The sequence below is a fragment of the Ovis canadensis genome, chromosome 13 (assembly GCF_042477335.2).
Source record: "Ovis canadensis isolate MfBH-ARS-UI-01 breed Bighorn chromosome 13, ARS-UI_OviCan_v2, whole genome shotgun sequence".
NCBI classification, from domain to species: domain Eukaryota; kingdom Metazoa; phylum Chordata; class Mammalia; order Artiodactyla; family Bovidae; genus Ovis; species Ovis canadensis.
Genome location: NC_091257.1, coordinates 89,439,747 through 89,457,088, shown reverse-complemented (window position 1 = coordinate 89,457,088; position 17,342 = coordinate 89,439,747). Strand labels below are relative to the sequence as shown.

Below are 17,342 nucleotides of genomic sequence, written 5' to 3'. Positions count from 1 at the left end.
TTATTTTGCTGTCCTGTTCAAGAATTATTTCATTATCCTCTCAAGATACAGGATGTTAGAGGAGACTCAAAATTATATAGACTGGCCTCATTATCAAATAGATTAACAGGGATTTTATTATATCCAGTCTATTCAATAACTGTGCACTTGGCATGAGGATGAAATGGGAGATTCATTTACTTGAAAAAATATTTAACAAATACTAGAAGGCAATGGCAACCCACTCTGGTACTCTTGCCTGGAAAATCCCATGGACAGAGGAGCCTGGTGGGCTGCAGTCCATGGGGCCGCTAAGAGTGAGACACGACTGAGTGACTTTTTTTTTTAATGATTTTTGCCCCAGAAGGCATCTTTCTTGGTGTAAGGAAACCACTGTAAACAAACTATCATAAAAATATGTAAGTTCCATATAGTCAGAATTATGGTTTTAAGCAGTAGTCATGTAGGCACATGAGAGTTGGACCATAAAGGAGACTGAGCCCCCCAAAATTGATGTTTTCAAATTGTGGTGCTGGAGAAGACACTTGACACTTGAGAGTTCTGTGGTTGATAAGGACACCAGATCAGTCATTCCACAGAAAATCAACAGTAAATACTCATTGGAAAGACTGAGGCTGAACTGGAAGCTCCGATACTTTGGTCACCTGATGCAAAGAGCTGACTCTTTGGAAAAGATGCTAATGCTGGGAAAGATTGAGAGCAGGAGGAGATGGGGATGACAGAGGATGAGATGGGTGGATGGCATCATTAACTCAACGAACATGAGTTTGAGCAGATTCTGAGAAATAGTGAAGGACAGGGAAGACTGGCATCTACACTCCATGGGGTCCCAAAGAATGGGACATGACTTAGCAAGTGAACAACTACAAACTCTTCCTGAGGGCATCCCTCGTGGATCAGTGATAAAAGTTCTGCCAGTGCGGGAGAATAGGGTAGACAGTTAGTTTGGGAAGATCCCCTGGAGAAGGAAATCCCAATCCACTCCAATATTCTTACCTGGGAAATACCATGGGCAGAGGTGCCTAGATGGCTACTGTCCATGGGGTCACAAAGGAGTCAGACAGGACTTAGGGACTGAACAACAGCAATGGGATAATGACTTGGTATTAAAGAAAAGAGATTGTCTGAAGTAACTCACTATGCTGCTGTGTAGACTTGGGCAAGACATTTCCACTCTCAGAAACACATATTTGTTCTTTATAAAAGAGGATGACGGTGTTTGCACCGTCAAAGAAATCCCCAGCTTTGTTTCCTTTTGAGAAACTTAACATGCTTTGAATGCCACAGAACAAGGCAAATTATTGAGAAGCACATAGAGTTTTAGTTTCCTCAGCTCCTGACTGCTCTTTAAATGTGCTGTCAAGGGTAGAGAATACAAGGAATAAATAGGACTGGATGCTGTGGTTTTACCTTCTTTAAAAGAAGTTCAGCATCAGGAAGTTCCTCGAGTGCCAGAGTGAAGTCACAATCTCTCTTCCAAATATGTCTCCTTTCTCCTCAGAGGTAACCAAAAGCCCTCTTCTTACTTCAGTGAGTGAGCTCACCCAGGTCCAGGCCTTTATCCTCCCCACCATGCCATTATTTGACTCTCTGGTCGAAAGAGTTAAGTGTTAACTATCATCAATACCCAATGTTATTATCATCTCAAAGGACTTTGGCTTTGCCAGAAAAAGAATATATGTCTATGGAGGCCATAGACAGTGCTTTGAAAACAGCCCAGGATGTCAGCAGCATGATCTCATATAACAAATGAAGACAAGGGAAGTTTCAGGCCACAGGTCACACAGTTAGGAAAAGGCAGAGCTGGGACACAAACTGAGGTCCTCTGATCCCAAAACCACTGGTAGCGAGATCAAGGTTGGAGGGAGAGAGTAGGGGGTTGCAAGTGGATGCAGCAAACCCTCTGATTTCTTCTGGTAAATTGGGCAGTTTTCACTCCAGGGACGTTTCTTGACTCTCAGAAGGTCATGTTATGAATCAATTATGAAAAATCAGTGCCTGACCTGACTCTACCAGATTAGGGACCTCATAACTGATACACTATTTCTGGTCACTGCCTTGCCCCTGATCTTACTGTAGTTTCATAAGAAGATCCATATTTGATTCCTGTCTCTGTTCATACTCCGGGCAACCTGAAGGTCTTGGAACTTTATGCATTTTTATAGATCATAAGATGAGTGAAAGATGAGACCAAATATAGAGTCTGGATGGGACTTGACTCCAGAATTTTCCATCAGCTGATTATAGGGTTAAAACTATCACCCCCTCAGTCCCTCTGAGGACCATACACCGTACTGATACAGAGTTTTATCACAAATGGCCAATGATTCTATCAACTTGCCTGGCTCCACCCTCAATTAAAACCCATGAATGCTGGGTTCAGAGTGCCTCGGGGAAGGTGATACCATCAAGGGATTGAGAAGGGGAGAGCCCTGAGAGGGCTTGGGTGCTTGGCAACCCCAACTCCCCATTTACCCAACACTTCTCCTCCATTAGGCTGTTCTTGAGTTTTAATGTTTTATAATACCTGAGAACAGTAAGTAAATGGCTTTCCTGAGTTCTCTGAATATTTCTAATAAGTTATTGAACATGGGAGGTGAATCTGCAAATTTATAGCCAGTTGGTCACACAAGTAAGTGACAGTAGAAACTGTGATCAATACTTGAGAGTGTGGGCCATCCTCAGGGATGGAGCCCTCATCTTGTGACGTCTGGGCCACCTCTGTGGATTTAGTGTCAGAAGTAAATTGACTCTTGGATGCCCAGTGGGTGTGGGGAACTGGTTGCTATTGGCAGAGGTCCACATGTTTGGTGTCAGGGACAAAATGCAGACTCATTTTTTCTACCATTTGTGTCTGAGGTGAGGCTCAGGGACAGGGGAAGGTATTATGTTGAACAAAGAACTCAGAACCACTTCCCAGTTCTCTGCAGTTTCAGAATTCCTGGAGAAGAGGTTACGTGATTAAATGGGTTGTAACTTGTCCTGATTCTAACACTCAAACATTTTGTGTCTTGGGGAAAGTCATTTGCAGTGTCCTCACGTGAACAATTGGCCAGGTTACATGAGTTTTTTGAAAGGACTAGCAGTCATGACTGGAGAAGGAAATGGCAACCCATTCCAACATTCTTGCTGGGAGAACTCCATGAACAGAGGAGCCTAGTAGGCTGCAGTCCATTGGGTTGCAAGGAGTCGGAACTGACTGAGTGATTAACAACATAGTTGATTAACAATATTGTGATAGTTTTGAGTGGTCAGCAAAGCAACTCAGCCGCATATATAAATGTATTCATTCTCCCCTGAACTCTCCTTCCATCCAGGCTGCCGCATAGCACTGAGCAGCGTTCCATGTGCTCTACTGTTGGTTATCCAATGTCACACTTTCTTTTCCAATGGTGAAATGTTTCTACCACACATATATCCAGAAAATAGTATTATAAACCCACAGGCCATTTTCCAGCTCTGATCATTCTCAACATGTGGAGAATATTCATAATAAATATCCTCCCTTTTTGTTCTTTTGGAGTTAATCAGTGGTGTAATGTCAATGGATCTATAGATATTCAGTAACAACACGTAATTATTTCCAGTATTATCTTGTCACTGTGACACCTAATGACATTGGTAATAATGCCCTGGACAGCAGGATATCAACGGCCCTTTTCACATTCACCCCCTGCACCCCTACCATCTCTATTGCAAACAAACTGGTGGTTTCAGTTGTTCACCTTGTAGACCAAACAGTGAGGATCATCTTCCTTTTTGACCAAGATCCTCCCATTTCTGCAGCCCTGTGACCTGACTTCTGTCTGCTATCTCCATACACGAGTCCCTGCAAGGGCAAAATAATCAGATACTTCTACAAGGTCGGGTCTGGGTTCTTGAAGACGTTTGTATTTGGCAACTGCAAAGCAAAGAATAACAATGTAAAGATTAGGGAGGACTGTCCCAGACCCACGGTGATCCCGGACATGACTTAGTGGCTAGAAATAAACTAACACCTTTTCCTGAACACTTACTGCGAGCCCATCTCATAGGTTACAATGTTAATGCCCCTGGAGCAGGTGAGTAATATGGCTGGAGATATTTGGAGTGGGAGTGGAGGCAGGATGGGCAAGAAGAAATGACAGGAATTATGGAAACTGGAGAGAACACTCCCCTCTTGAGAAGAGATCAGCTTTCCTTAGCTTAGTTCACGGCTTTCAGAATGTGATCTCTTGAGCAGCACCCTCAGTCCTGTAAACCTGGCAGATGCAGACTCAGGTCCCAAACATGTCTTACCAAATCAAGCCTCAGAAATTAGAGGTCTCAGATCTGTGTTTAAACAAATGTCTAATGGATCCTGAAGCTCGCTTAGAGTTGAGACCCACTGCTCCCTGGTGGCTCAGATGGTAGAGAATCTGCTTGCAATGCAAACAACCTGAGTTTGATCCCAGCATTGGGAAGACCACCTGGAGAAGGGAATGTGTGTCCACTCCAGTATTCTTGCCTGGAGAAATCCATGGACAGAAGAAGGTTCTTGTTAAATGGACAGACTGTGTTGTCAGATGGTTCAGTTTTTCCAACAATGTGAGCTGTTCATTTTCTATAAAATTTTCCACTGCTAAATTCTGGAAATGATTTGAAATTGTAAATGGTAATTGTAATTGTGTGGGTTAATAATACTTGGATGCTAGCAAAATTTGTAATCTCTTGTTTGTGTTTTTTGCTTTTTAAGCCTGAAAATAATTCTAATAAAAATAGTATTTACAACACCATTTTAAGAAAGTAAACTACTTATTTTGAAAAAGCCAGGTGCTGTTTTATCAATTAGACTGAAATTGACCCCTCATGCTTTGAATATGAATGATGTTCACTGGACAAAGCCTCATAAAATTCTAAACATCTTCTACATACCCCAGATACATTGCATCCTTTCAGGATGTGGCATTAGATAGTATGTAATTCAAATTTCTCATTTTTTAGAGGGAGATACTGAGCATGAGATGAAGAGATATGATGTGATTTCAGAGTTTTGTGTTCTCTGGTTTATCCGGATATAAACCCAGTTATTTTCCTGTCTTGTGATTTCACTGAAGATGCCCCCAGGAATGAGGAAGCTTCCTAATCAAAGATCTCAGTTATACATGACACAAGGAGGGGAGATGTGGAGAGAGGATCGGCCCATAAGGAAGCATCTGTTTCTGGGGACCCGGGTGGGGAGTTGCTGTAAGTGGGCAAAAGTGAGGACAGGACAGGAAGACACTGGTTGAGAAACACAGACAGATGAGAGAGGAGGGGGCAGGTAAGAGGAGTTTGTGCTCTTAGCAGGAGTCTCTGCTGCTCCCTGGTCTCAGGTGGACAGATTGAGCAGGAAGAGGCGAAGGGCCAGGGGACCTCTTGAACTCAAGTCTATTATTGACTTGTACCATCTGCAGGTTGTGTGTCCTGAGCAAGTGGCTTTACCTCTCTGAGCCTTGGCTTTCTCCTTGACACAATGGGATAAAGATCCGGATGTTGGTGCATTCATCTGAGGCTAAATGAAATCATTCTTGTGAAATATCTCAGGAGAGAGCAGACCCTCCCCTTACAATGGTTGTTTTGTGGATAACTTTCCCTCATGTCCCTCTGTCCTGGGGTAACTTGGTAATAAGAGCCCCTGCCCTTCTCAAGGGGGCTACATGGTTTTAACTGCAAGTAAACACACAAGGTGGAGAAGGCAATGGCACCCCACTCCAGTACGCTTGCCTGGCAAATCCCATGGACAGAGGAACCTGGTAGGCTGCAGTCCATGGGGTCTTGAAGAGTCAGAAACGACTGAGCGACTGCACTTTCACTTTTCACTTTCATGCATTGGAGAAGGAAATGGCAACCCACTCCATTGTTCTTGCCTGGAGAATCCCAGGGACGGGGGAGCCTGGTGGGCTGCTGTCTATGGGGTCGCACAGAGTCAGACATGACTGAAGCGACTTAGCAGTAGCAGTAGGAAACACACAAGGATGAGTGAAAGGACTGTGGGTGTGTCACCTCTGACGTGTGCACTTGACTTTACAGCTTGCAATGCAGCAGAGTGTATATGCACAAACTCTGAAGTCAGATCCCTGGGTCTTAATCCCCTCTTAGAAGCTATGATCTAGGCAAATTACTTTATTTCTTGTTATCTCAGGTAACTCCTCAGTCACATGAGGAACTATCAATAGTTTCTCCCCTTTCTTTAAAGACTAATGAAGATTTGATGAGTTTTATGTGTTAGGTGCTTAGGATAATGCCTGCCGAAATGAGGAATTTAAGTTTTACCTAATGTGATTACTCATTATTGCTATTATTACTACCACAAAGGACTTTGACTTCTCCAGAGAAGGAATACATACCTGTTGCCTCCACTGCCACCATGGTAGCTGCATGATGTGGAAAACACAGATCTCATATGAAACCTGAACACATGAGGGTCTGGGAGATTTAAATCATCAGGCAGAAAGTTAGGAATACACAGAGCTGGTATCCTAACAGAGGTCCTATGGCTCTATCAACAATGAGGGAGAGCAGGAGGATGAAGGTGGCTATAGGCAGTCTTCCAAGGTCCCCTGAAGTCCACTCATGCAGGCAGCACTTCTGCTTGCAACGCCAGGAGAGGGACAGCAACTGGTCATGTGGTGGAGATGTATTCAGTTCCCTGCTTCCCTTTGGCCCCCTCCCCTTACTCGTTTTTCAATGCATAAAGAGCGTTACACTCCAGGAGGCCTAACCCTCTCCAGCTCAGTTCCTGCCTGGACTAATACCTGAAAAAGAGCAAGCATCCATCCAGTGGAGAAGCTGTGGCAATGGTTGCAGGAAGCTGTCCTGTGTCACCCCTGTCATCTGAGGTAGGTGAGGGGGGGCAGGGCATTGAGGTCCAGATGTGATGAAAGTAGCACAAGGCTGAAAAGGAGGACCTGGGCTAACACACTGCTATTCACCGATATGTCCTTTGATCCACTCTCATCCCCTCACTGACTGTCCATCATGTGCCACGCATTTCTCAAGGTTCTGAGATGTCTCTGAGTGTCTATATTGGACAAACTCCATCTGTCTGATCACAGTCTGTGCTTACATTAGACCCACAGGCATAATCAAGCCTGATAACTACTGTTTTCTGACTCATTCTCAGACTTGGCCCCAGCAGACAGAAGGCATGGTTAGGAGGGAGATTTCGCAATAAACAGGACTGGCCCAGCTCCTCCCCTGCCTCACTCCCTTCCTCATCCTCTGATCCCACCTCTCAGCCAGGATATTAAAGGCTCAGTCAGTCCATCCCCAGCATCCTCAGGAGCCCTCCTGCAAGGCCACCACCAAGATGAACCGGCTCTGCCTCTCCACAGCCCTTCTCTTTCTCCTGGTTATCTTGGTGGACAGCACCCCAGTGTATGAACACCATACCCAGGACCAAGGTAGGTCCATGCTCACCTCTCCTGTACAGACTGGAGGGAAATGATCGAAGTCCCTGGAAGGGCTGGGGGCCAGCTGTGACCACACTGCTACCAGTCTTCTCTGAATTTCTCCTGTCAGGTTGGGCAAGGTGTTCGTTTGTTCAGTTTTGACAGCATTGGTCTTCCTGATATGCCAGGATATTCCCTAGTTACCAGGGCTGCTCTCTGGTTGTTGTGTGTGGGCTTCACGTTGGGGTGGCTTCTCTTGTTGCAGAGCAGGGACTCTAGGCATCTGGTTTCAGTAGTTGCAGATCACCTGCTTAGTTACCCCAAGGCATGTGGATCCTCCCAACCAGGGACAGAGCCTATGTCCCCCACATTAGAATGTGGATTCCTATCTACTGAACCACCATGGAAGTCTTATGTTGGAAACTTTTTTTTTTAATTTAAATTTATTTATTTTAATTGGAGGCTAATTACTTTACAATATTGTATGTTGGAAAATTTTAACTCAGCTGACATCATGACACTCATGAGTATATCTTTATTTATTTTTTTTAATCTTCTGCCTGGTTTTTTTTTAATATAAATTTATTTATTTTAATTGGAGGTTAATTACTTTATATTAAATATATATCTATCCCACCTAACTCTACCAGATCAGGGCCCATTTCTGAGACTCTATTCCTGGTCCCTGCCTTGTCCGTGAACCTTGCTATAGTGTAGTAACAAAAGCTGCATATTTGATTCTTGTTTTGGTTAATAGCCCAGGCCTCCTAAAACTTAGAATTTACTACTTTATAGCTTATAAGATGAGTCACAAGAGGAGACTCAAGGTAACTTCAGGATGGGGCTGATCTCCAAGAAACTTCAAACATCCATTTCATGGTTTCAGTTTTCACCACGTCTCATTCCTCTCTGTGGAGAGGGGAGGGACGTGAGAATGAGATTAATCACCAGTGGCTGATGGTCCAACCAACATGCTTGTTTAGTGAACCCTAGGAGAAGGAAATGGCAACCCACTTCAGTATTCTTACCTGGAGAATCTCATGGACGGAGGAGCTTGGTGGGCTATAGTCCACAGGTCACAGAGTCGGACACGACTGAGCGAATTCACTGGCTTAGGAAGAAATACATAAAAACTGGGCTCAGAGAGCTTGTATGTTTTTGAATACAGGAAGCTGATGTGAGGGTGCTGTCCTCACTAGGGCACAGAGGCTGGGCACACCACCCTCCCCCTTTGCACACACATCTCTTACATTTTACTGCCTTGAGTTACATTTTGTACAGTTATCTGGGAAGTGTAAGCAAGTGTTTTTCCTAAGTTCAGCCACCGATTCTATTGAACTGTTGACTTTGAAGGTGGGGTCATGGACACCCCAATTTTTGCCATTTGGTCACAAGCATGAGCGACTCGGGACCTCAGGGCTGGCAGCTGAGTTGAGGACTGTCTCGAGTGCTCAACCTGCAGAGTCTTCACTAACTCCACAGATTTCAAATCAGAAGTAAACTGACTTGCCTGACACTCAATGGGTGTTTGGGGACTCGATGCTCTTAAAGGACCACATATTAGTTGTCAGAGTAAAACCCAGACTCACTCTCCCCTGTGATTCGGGAGCTCAGGTGATGCTCCAAAAGGACCTGGAACTGTTCTCAGCTATCTGTATTTTCAAAATTCCTGGCAGAATCAGGTACTGTATCAAATGGGTGATAATGTGACAGTGTCTTGTCCTGACTCAGATAGCTACATGTCATGTCCTAGGGCAAGTCATCAGCTATTTTCTCATTGGAACAGGGGATACATGTTACATGGGTTTTTGAAGAGAAACCAGTCATGAATATTAATAGTTGAATCACATTTCATGGTGAATTTTGTGCATTTTTCACCAAGATGTGTTCATGTGAAAACGATTTCTCTACCTACTTGCTCTAGGTGAGAAAGTATATGTGCCAAAGAGCAATTATTCCTGTATTATGAATATAACCAGAAAAACCTGGATGAGTGAGCAGATCCACTGCAGAGAAAACAAGAAACACACAGCGCCCAGTGTGGGTTTGCCCCTGGGACCAAGGCTGATACAATATTAGAGAAGTCTCCAAGCCATTTCCCTTGTCCTCTTCTGACTATTATTTTATTATCCGTATTGTCCCCTCCTTGTCCAGTGTTGACTGTTACTTTATTATGCATATTTGTTCCTTGTCCTGGTGCATGACCTCAGGCCCCTGAAACTCCTGGAATCTGCTGTCTTTCATAGGTCTGGAGACGAGCCTTAGAAGGAGACCTGAGAAGCGTTCAATAATAGATGTGATTTCCCATGTCATCGATGGTGTGGTTAAAGGTTTGAACTTTTTCCACCTCTGGGGACAGGGGAGGGACTGGGATTGGGAACAATCTTCACTGGCCAACAATTCAGTCAATATGCCTGTTTAGTGAAACTTCAATGAAAATCCACAAATATGACCAATCAAGGAGCTTTTGGGGTGGTATCACACGACAGTGTTATGAGGGTCCGGTGTTCTCTAGGACATGAAGGCTCCTCACACCTCCACTTCTACTCTGCCCTGCAAGTCTCACTCATTTTTGCTGTGCCTAGATTTATCCTTAATAATGACCTGAGATCTGTATGTGCGTGGTCTCCCTGAGTTTGGTCGTCAGATTTATTGAGTTATTGAACATGGAGTGCTGTAATGTTACTTCCAAGTTTTAGCTACTTTGTCAAATCACAACCACTTCACTGTCATCTGAATCGAGGACAGTTTTGAGCCCTCAACGTGCAGAATCTATACTAACTGCCCAGATTTTGAACTGGAATAAAATTGACTTGAAGACACCCAGTGGGTGTTTGGGGAATTTGATATTGTTGCTAGAGACACCACGTATTTGATGTCAAGGAAACCCAAACTCACAGTCTGTGTGCTTTGGGAACTCAGTTGAGTCCTGGGGACAGGGGAGTAATGCAAAAGACACTGCACTTCTGAGACACTGCGTCCAGAAGCTCTCAGCAGTTATTGGTATTATCAGAGTTCCTGGCAGAATAGGACAGTATATCAAATGGGTTGTGACATGACCATATTTTTTCCTGACCTGCTACAAACATGCTGTGTGTACTGGGGCATGTTGTCTAGAACTTCCTCATCTGAACAGCAGATACCTGCTACATGGATTCTTTGAACATATTACTGATCATAAATATAAAGAGTTTATTCACATTCATGGCCAATTTTGGTGATTTTCCTGTGAATATGTTCATTTGAAATAATTTCACTACCTACTTGCTTGGGGCCAGAAAGAATAAGTATGTGCCAAGTTATGATTATTTCTCTGTTATGAAAGTTAATCAGAGCGATCGGGAAAAATGATCAGAGTATCCAGGCCCTTTCACTTGTCCACGTTTGATTATCATTTTATTATGCATATTTGATCCTTTTCCTGGTTCATGGTCCAAGACTCCTGAAAATTTTGGAATTTTTGTCTTTCATAGGTACCAAGATATTTCATGGACTAAAAGGATTGGCTGACATAATCAGTAATGGAATTAAAGGTTTGAAACTCCTTCATGTGTAGGGAGAAGGGAGGGCACTGAGGTTGAGATCAGTCATCGCTGCCCAAAGATTCAATCAATATCACTATTGAAGGAAACCTCACTAAAGTGAAAGAATGAAACTCCATAAATTCTGGCATTCAGAGAGCTTATGGGTGGGAACCAATGCTGGTGATGTGAGGGTGCTGTGCTCTGGGGCATGAACACTCCTCACATCTCCACTCTTTCTTTGTCCTCCATGTCTCTTGCATTGCATTGTTTCTGAGTTTCCTCCTGTATATTATTCTGAGGACAGTAAGTATAGGTTTTCCTGAGTTCAGTCACCGGATTGATTGAGATATTGAGCATGGAGGTGCGGCCATGGAAACTCCCACTTTTAGTTACTTAGTCAGAAGTATGAGTGACTCGAATCACATGGCTGGCATCTGATGTCAGGAGAGTCTTGATACCTCAACCTGTGGCATTGGCACTAACTCCACAGATATGGTATCAGAGTCAATTGACAGTGGGGCACCCACTGGGTATCCGGAATTGGATGGGTTTTGTGCAGAAACCATATTTTTGCAGTCAGGAAAAACCCCAGACTCACCCTGCCTTGTGATTTGAGAGCTCACAGGAGGCTTGGGGAGGTGAGTAGTGAGAGTAGGATACTGCATCTAGAAACTCTTATCAGTTATGTATATTTTCAACCTCCAAGCAGATCTATAGTGTATCAGTGGGTTGTGATATGGCAGTATCTTGTCCTAATCCCACCACCCACTTGCCTGTGTCACACAGCAAGTTATCTGTAGTTTTCTCATCTGAATAGGGGAAGTTTCTTACATGAGGTCTTTGAACTGATGATGAGTCATGAATATAAACAATTTCTTCCCACTTCATAACCAGATTTGTCCATTTTGTACCACAATGTGTTAATCTGAAAACACTTTCTCTACCTACTTGTTTTGGACAATTAAATCTATTTCTTTATCAAATAATGATTATTTCTCTATTATGAAACCTAACTGAAACATGTGGAGACGCTGTGGTGAGAACTGCAGGGAAAGCAAGGAACACAGCCCTTGTGTAGTAGACTGTGGGAACAAGCCTGAGACAATTTTACTAAAATCTCCAGGCTCCTTCCCTCGTCATTTTTGACTGTCATTCTCTTGTCCATTTTTGATCCTTTCCCTGTTTCATGGACCAGGCCTCCTGAAACTCTTGCAATTTACTCTCTTTCATAGGTCAGGTGATGATTTCCGGAACGCAACTCGAGAACCATACAGTCGGAACTCAACTCGAGAACCATACCGTCGAGGAGTTCCTAACACAAATACTCAAAAATGGTAAGAAAGGTTTTGTATTTTCTGCACCTCTGGGGAGAGAGAAGGTCACTGAGTTTGAGATCAATCACCCATGGCCAATGATTTAATCAATAAGCCTGATTCTTGAAACCTCAGTTCAGTCAGTTCAGTTCAGTCGCTCAGTCCTGTCTGACTCTTTGCGACCCCATGGACTGCAGCACGTCAGGCCTTCCTGTCCATCACCATCTATTGGAGCTTACATTTTCACTCTCCTCTTTCACTTTCATCAAGAGACTGTTTAGTTCTTCTTTCCTTTGAAACCTCAAACCTGAATAAATATTGGGATTCAGAGAGTTTTGGGGTGGTGTATACAAATACATGATCTGAGAGTGCTGTGCTCACTAGGGAAGGAAGGCTCTGCCAACCCACAGTCCCCTTCGTCCTACACACCTCCTCTGTTTCACACTTTGTGAATTTTCATATCTATTAATCTAACAACAATCAGTTAGTGTTTTCCTCATTCAGGTCGTCAGTTCAATTCAGTTATTGAACATGGAGATGTGGTCATGGAACCTCCAGATTTTAGCCATTTGGTTACAAGTATAAGTGACTTAGAACACATGGTTGGTACTAAAGTGAGGACAGTTGTGATCCCTCAATGGTCGGTAAATGTACTAATGGCATGGATTTCATATCAGATGTTAAGTGCCTGGAATATGCCCAGGAGTCATTTGGGGACTTGGTTGATGTTAGTCTAGATACCACATATTTGGTGTCAAGGGAAACCCAAACTCACTCTCTGCACTGATTTGGGAACTTAGGTAAGGTTTGTGGACAGGGAAGTAATGAATGTAGGACACTGTCTCCATAAACTCTTACAAATAAATGGTATTTTCAGAATTCCTGGTAGAATCAGGTATTGTATCAGATGGGCTATGACGTGAGAGTATCTTGTTCAGACTCCATCAGCCCTATCCTCTGTGCTCTGGGGCCAGTCATCTGCAATTTCCTCAAATGAATAGCAGAAAAATACACAAGAAATCTTTAAGAGATTATCAGTCATGAATATCAATCATCTATTCATATTTCATGACCAATTTTGTCTATTTTTCACCTGTGTGTTAATCTGAAGAACATCATCTTTGACCTCTTTTGGTCAAGAAAAAATATTAATATGTCAAGTAATGATGATTCCACTATTATTAAAATAAGCAGCAAGACATAGGATCACTGAGCCAGGAAACTGCAGGAACATGAGAAACAGTCTTTTTAAGACAATACGAGGTTAAGACAATACGAGGAAAGTCTCCAAGCTTCTTCACTTGTCCTCTTTTGACTCTTATTTTCTTATTCATATATTTGATCCATATTTGAACCTTGTCTTGCTTCATTGCCCAGGCCTCCTGAAACTCTTGTAATTTCCTCTCTTTGTTAAGTCACGAGACCACTCAGGGAAAGCAACCTAGGAATCTTCAGGTCTGGGCTGGTCCTCCAAAAAACTCAAACACCCACTTAGAGGTTGGAAATTTCACCACTTTCTTGCCAGCACCTCTGGGGAGGAGGGAAGACTCTGAGATAGAGATCAGTCAACAATGGCCACTAACTGAGTCAATACGGCTATTTATTGAAAACCTCCACACAAATCATAAATATTTGGTTTAGAGACATTTTGAGGTTAATGATAACCCATGCAGACTATTTTGCTCTCCTGGGAGGAGAGTGAATGTTAGAGGGAGATTGACCATTATGTTGATGTGCCCCATCTTCAAGGTGATTTTTTACTAAAAAGAAATCATTTATATCCATTCTATTTGATGACTGTGCACTTGTGCAGAGAATGATAATGGGAGTTATTATGTCATTACAGTGCATTGTTCTTGAGGTGGAGAAAAAGCTGGGAAAAAATATGGCAATCTAGCTTGCCTTGTAGTAGGGAGACAAACAATAGCAAAGAGGAGAAATCCTATGGTAGGTTATAAGTGTTTAGAAAGTAGAGAGTGGTGCGTAGAAAGGATGCTGTGCTTTTTCCTCAGTTTCAGAGAAACCGTCTGTGATAAGGAGGCATTGAGGAGAGTCTGCAGAAGTAACGTGTCTGGTCTGTTTGAGCAACAGCTGGGACCTGGCTGGCTGGAGCCGAGTGGGTGGAGGAAGGGGAGGTGAACGGGATGAGGCAGAGATGTCATGGGGGCAGGTCGTGAGGAGCCTTGTGGGCCTTTATAAGAATCAGGGTTTGATCCTCAGAGAAAAGGGGAGTCACTGAGGAGGTGATCTTTGGAGCAATGGGATAGGGCTCAATATCAGAATGTCTGAGGCTGCAGTGCACAGAGTATCCTCTAGGGGGAAAGAGCAGAGACAGAGGCCCAGTGCAGGTGAGCAGGCTGCTGCAGTGGTCCACAGGCAGCGTGATGTATGTTGCTCCCTGGGTGGATCCCAGGTCTCTCTAATCACATGAATGTCTTGCTCTGTTGAGGTTTCTATGGAGGCTTAATTACCTAGTCATGATGCATTAAATCTTTAGCCATGGCAGAGTGTGCAACAGACAACTCTATTATCTTCCCTGAGACTGAGGGAAGGCAAACGGATAGTGGATAGAAGACCACAGTGGAGGGTGTGAATGAAAGTGCCCACCTCCTTGTAGACAATCCTTTCCTGTGCAATAGGAGCCCATTCTGGTTTACAAGGGTCTATCCAAAATCACTGACTTCACATACCAGAAGACGCTTTCACTGTTCTCATCACATTAGAAATACCAAGCTGTTTAGGAACTCAGTGTCAGAAATAGGATCAAAGAAAAACAACTACACCTATATTTCTTCTTATAATCACAATGTCAAAATATTGATAGTTCAACATTCATTTTATTCAGTCCTCCTGAGGGATCAGAAGTAAACACATTGGTATGTTTTCTTTATGCCCTTTCCCATTATAGCATGATTCCTTCACATTTATTTTTTCACAATGGAACATTTTTACTATATACAAAATGCAGACAACAGTATTATAAAACCCAGGTACCCAGACCCAGTAATTATTGACATATAGGGAATGATTTTCACCTGTGACCTCATTTCTTTGCGATAGAATGTATTTCTTCTTTTTGAGCATTTATTTGGTGCTTTTGTTGTTAGTAGCAGGCCACAGCCTCAGTAGTTGTGGCCTGCTGACGTAGATGTCCCTCAGGATGTGGGACTTTAGTTCTCTTACAAAGGGATTGAACCCAGGAATCCTGCATTGGAAGGCAGATTCCTAACCAGTGACCCACCAGGGAAGTCCTCTAGAAGTTTTTGAGGCTAAATAAAGGCATTATATCAATTTTTGTTAAAATACTTCTTGTTGAAATATAGAAATTTACATGATTAATATATTATTTCACCCTTAGCAACAGTCCTAATTATGTCACAGGAAGGTTTTCAAATGGCCTTTTCCATTGAACCATCCTCCTCAAGCCTAGCATTCTCTATCCCAAAGAAACTGGCAGTTCTAGCTGTTGTCCTTGTATGAGCTGTGGTGACCGTCCTCATAACTGAGCCATTGCCCCTCCTTTCCCAGCAGCTTCTAAGCCTGAATTCTGCCTGGAGCCTGAATTAAAGGGTCCCTGCAAGGACCAGATGACCAGATACTTCTACAATGCCACGGCCGGGTACTGCGAGCCATTTGTATATGGCGGCTGTGAAGGGAATAAGAACAACTTCCAGACGTTATCGGACTGCTTAGCGACCTGCTCTCCAGTGACAGTGTCCCTGTGGTAAGACAGGGGGCAGGACACAGGGGCAGGGGAAGGACTGGGGAATGAGGTGGAGCTCAGGGGACCACACGCCAGTCACACCTGCACAGCGTCTTCCTCCTTAATGCTTCCCGGGAGAAGAGGCAGCAGTGTCCTGTGAAACCACACACTGAGCAAGTTCTCCAGGGGTCAGCTTGGCAGAAGGTCAAACCGAGATGCCTTTTATGACAATCTAAGCTAATCACATGCTCTTCCATCTTAGAGAGGAATACTGAGTCAACCACCCTCCAGGGCAGGTCTGCAGTGCTCCTGAGTACTCCACCTTGGCATGGAAATCTCACTTCCTTCTTGTTGGCCATTCGGGTCATGAGGACTATGGTTTCATACTTTTTGTAAAATCTAGCCTCTGTCAAGATGATTGGTGTCCTCGTTGGGGATACAATGATGGCACTCAACAGATTCCTTTCTTTTTGCAGAGGATGTGTGAAGAGTGGTTCCCAGAAAATGTGACGCCCGAGGAGGACCCCTGCAGGGCTGGGCCATGGCTGCTCCTGAAACTGTTCAGTCTCTCGCAGTCCTTCTCTCCCCTACCCTCCACAGCACAACCTATTTGTTTCCTGTCCTCTATTGGTCAACATGTCTGATTCTGTCTCATCCAGCTGGCTCTCAGCACCATGAGAATGTCTTCCCTTTACTCCGAGCACTTAGCTCAGTTCCTGGCACCAAGTAGACAGTTCCTAGTTATTTGAGGGAGAAAGGAAGGAATGTAGGAGCACATTCATCATGACCAGAGTAACTGTAGAGCCTGAAGTTTGACACAGGATTTTTGTCTTAACCCATATGCTCACTACATCCTCCACTTCATCCCCCTCCCTACCATCACTGCTCTTTGTGAATGTCCAAGGTAGAATATCTTGCATCTAGCTGTCAGAATCAGTAATGAGAGAAGTGCTTGTGATGAAGAAGCTTCTTGACCCTAAAACGTTGTTGCAATTTTTCCTTTCTGTAGCTTCAAATACTGTGGTTTATATTTCAATAATGATGCATTTTTAATAAATAATTCAATAAATGCATATTCTAAATTAAACTAACTGGCTTGGAGTCTGTGGCCTGAAACTACAAACCTTACCCAAAAGGGTCCAGGGGAATAGTGGTCTTTCCCACTATTCTGCAACAAAACCAGAAGGAAACAAACAAAGAAACAAACAAACAAAAAACACTGACAAAATACAGGCCTAATCGCAACTTCAAGCAGAGAAGTACCACAACGTTTGCGTCTGCCACCAGCCGGCAAGGGGATGAATAGGGAAGTGCAGGTTGCATGCTTAGAGTATGGATGGGGCCGCAATTCCCCGAGGACAATCTGAGGTAGCTAAGGAGAGATAGCAACCCTAACAGTGAGGTAGACAGA

The 17,342-nt window shown here is 43.6% G+C and overlaps 1 protein-coding gene across 1 annotated transcript; it reads left to right on the top strand.

Annotated features, from left to right (window-relative positions):
- The first annotated feature begins 7,309 nt into the window (after positions 1–7,309).
- On the top strand, positions 7,310–15,956 carry LOC138417268 (trophoblast Kunitz domain protein 1-like). Its single transcript, XM_069547077.1, has 5 exons — positions 7,310–7,403; positions 9,638–9,721; positions 10,865–10,924; positions 12,148–12,249; positions 15,757–15,956. The coding sequence occupies exons 1-5, from the start codon at positions 7,310–7,312 to the stop codon at positions 15,954–15,956; spliced, it is 540 nt and encodes a 179-aa protein (XP_069403178.1).
- Positions 15,957–17,342: the final 1,386 nt, after the last annotated feature.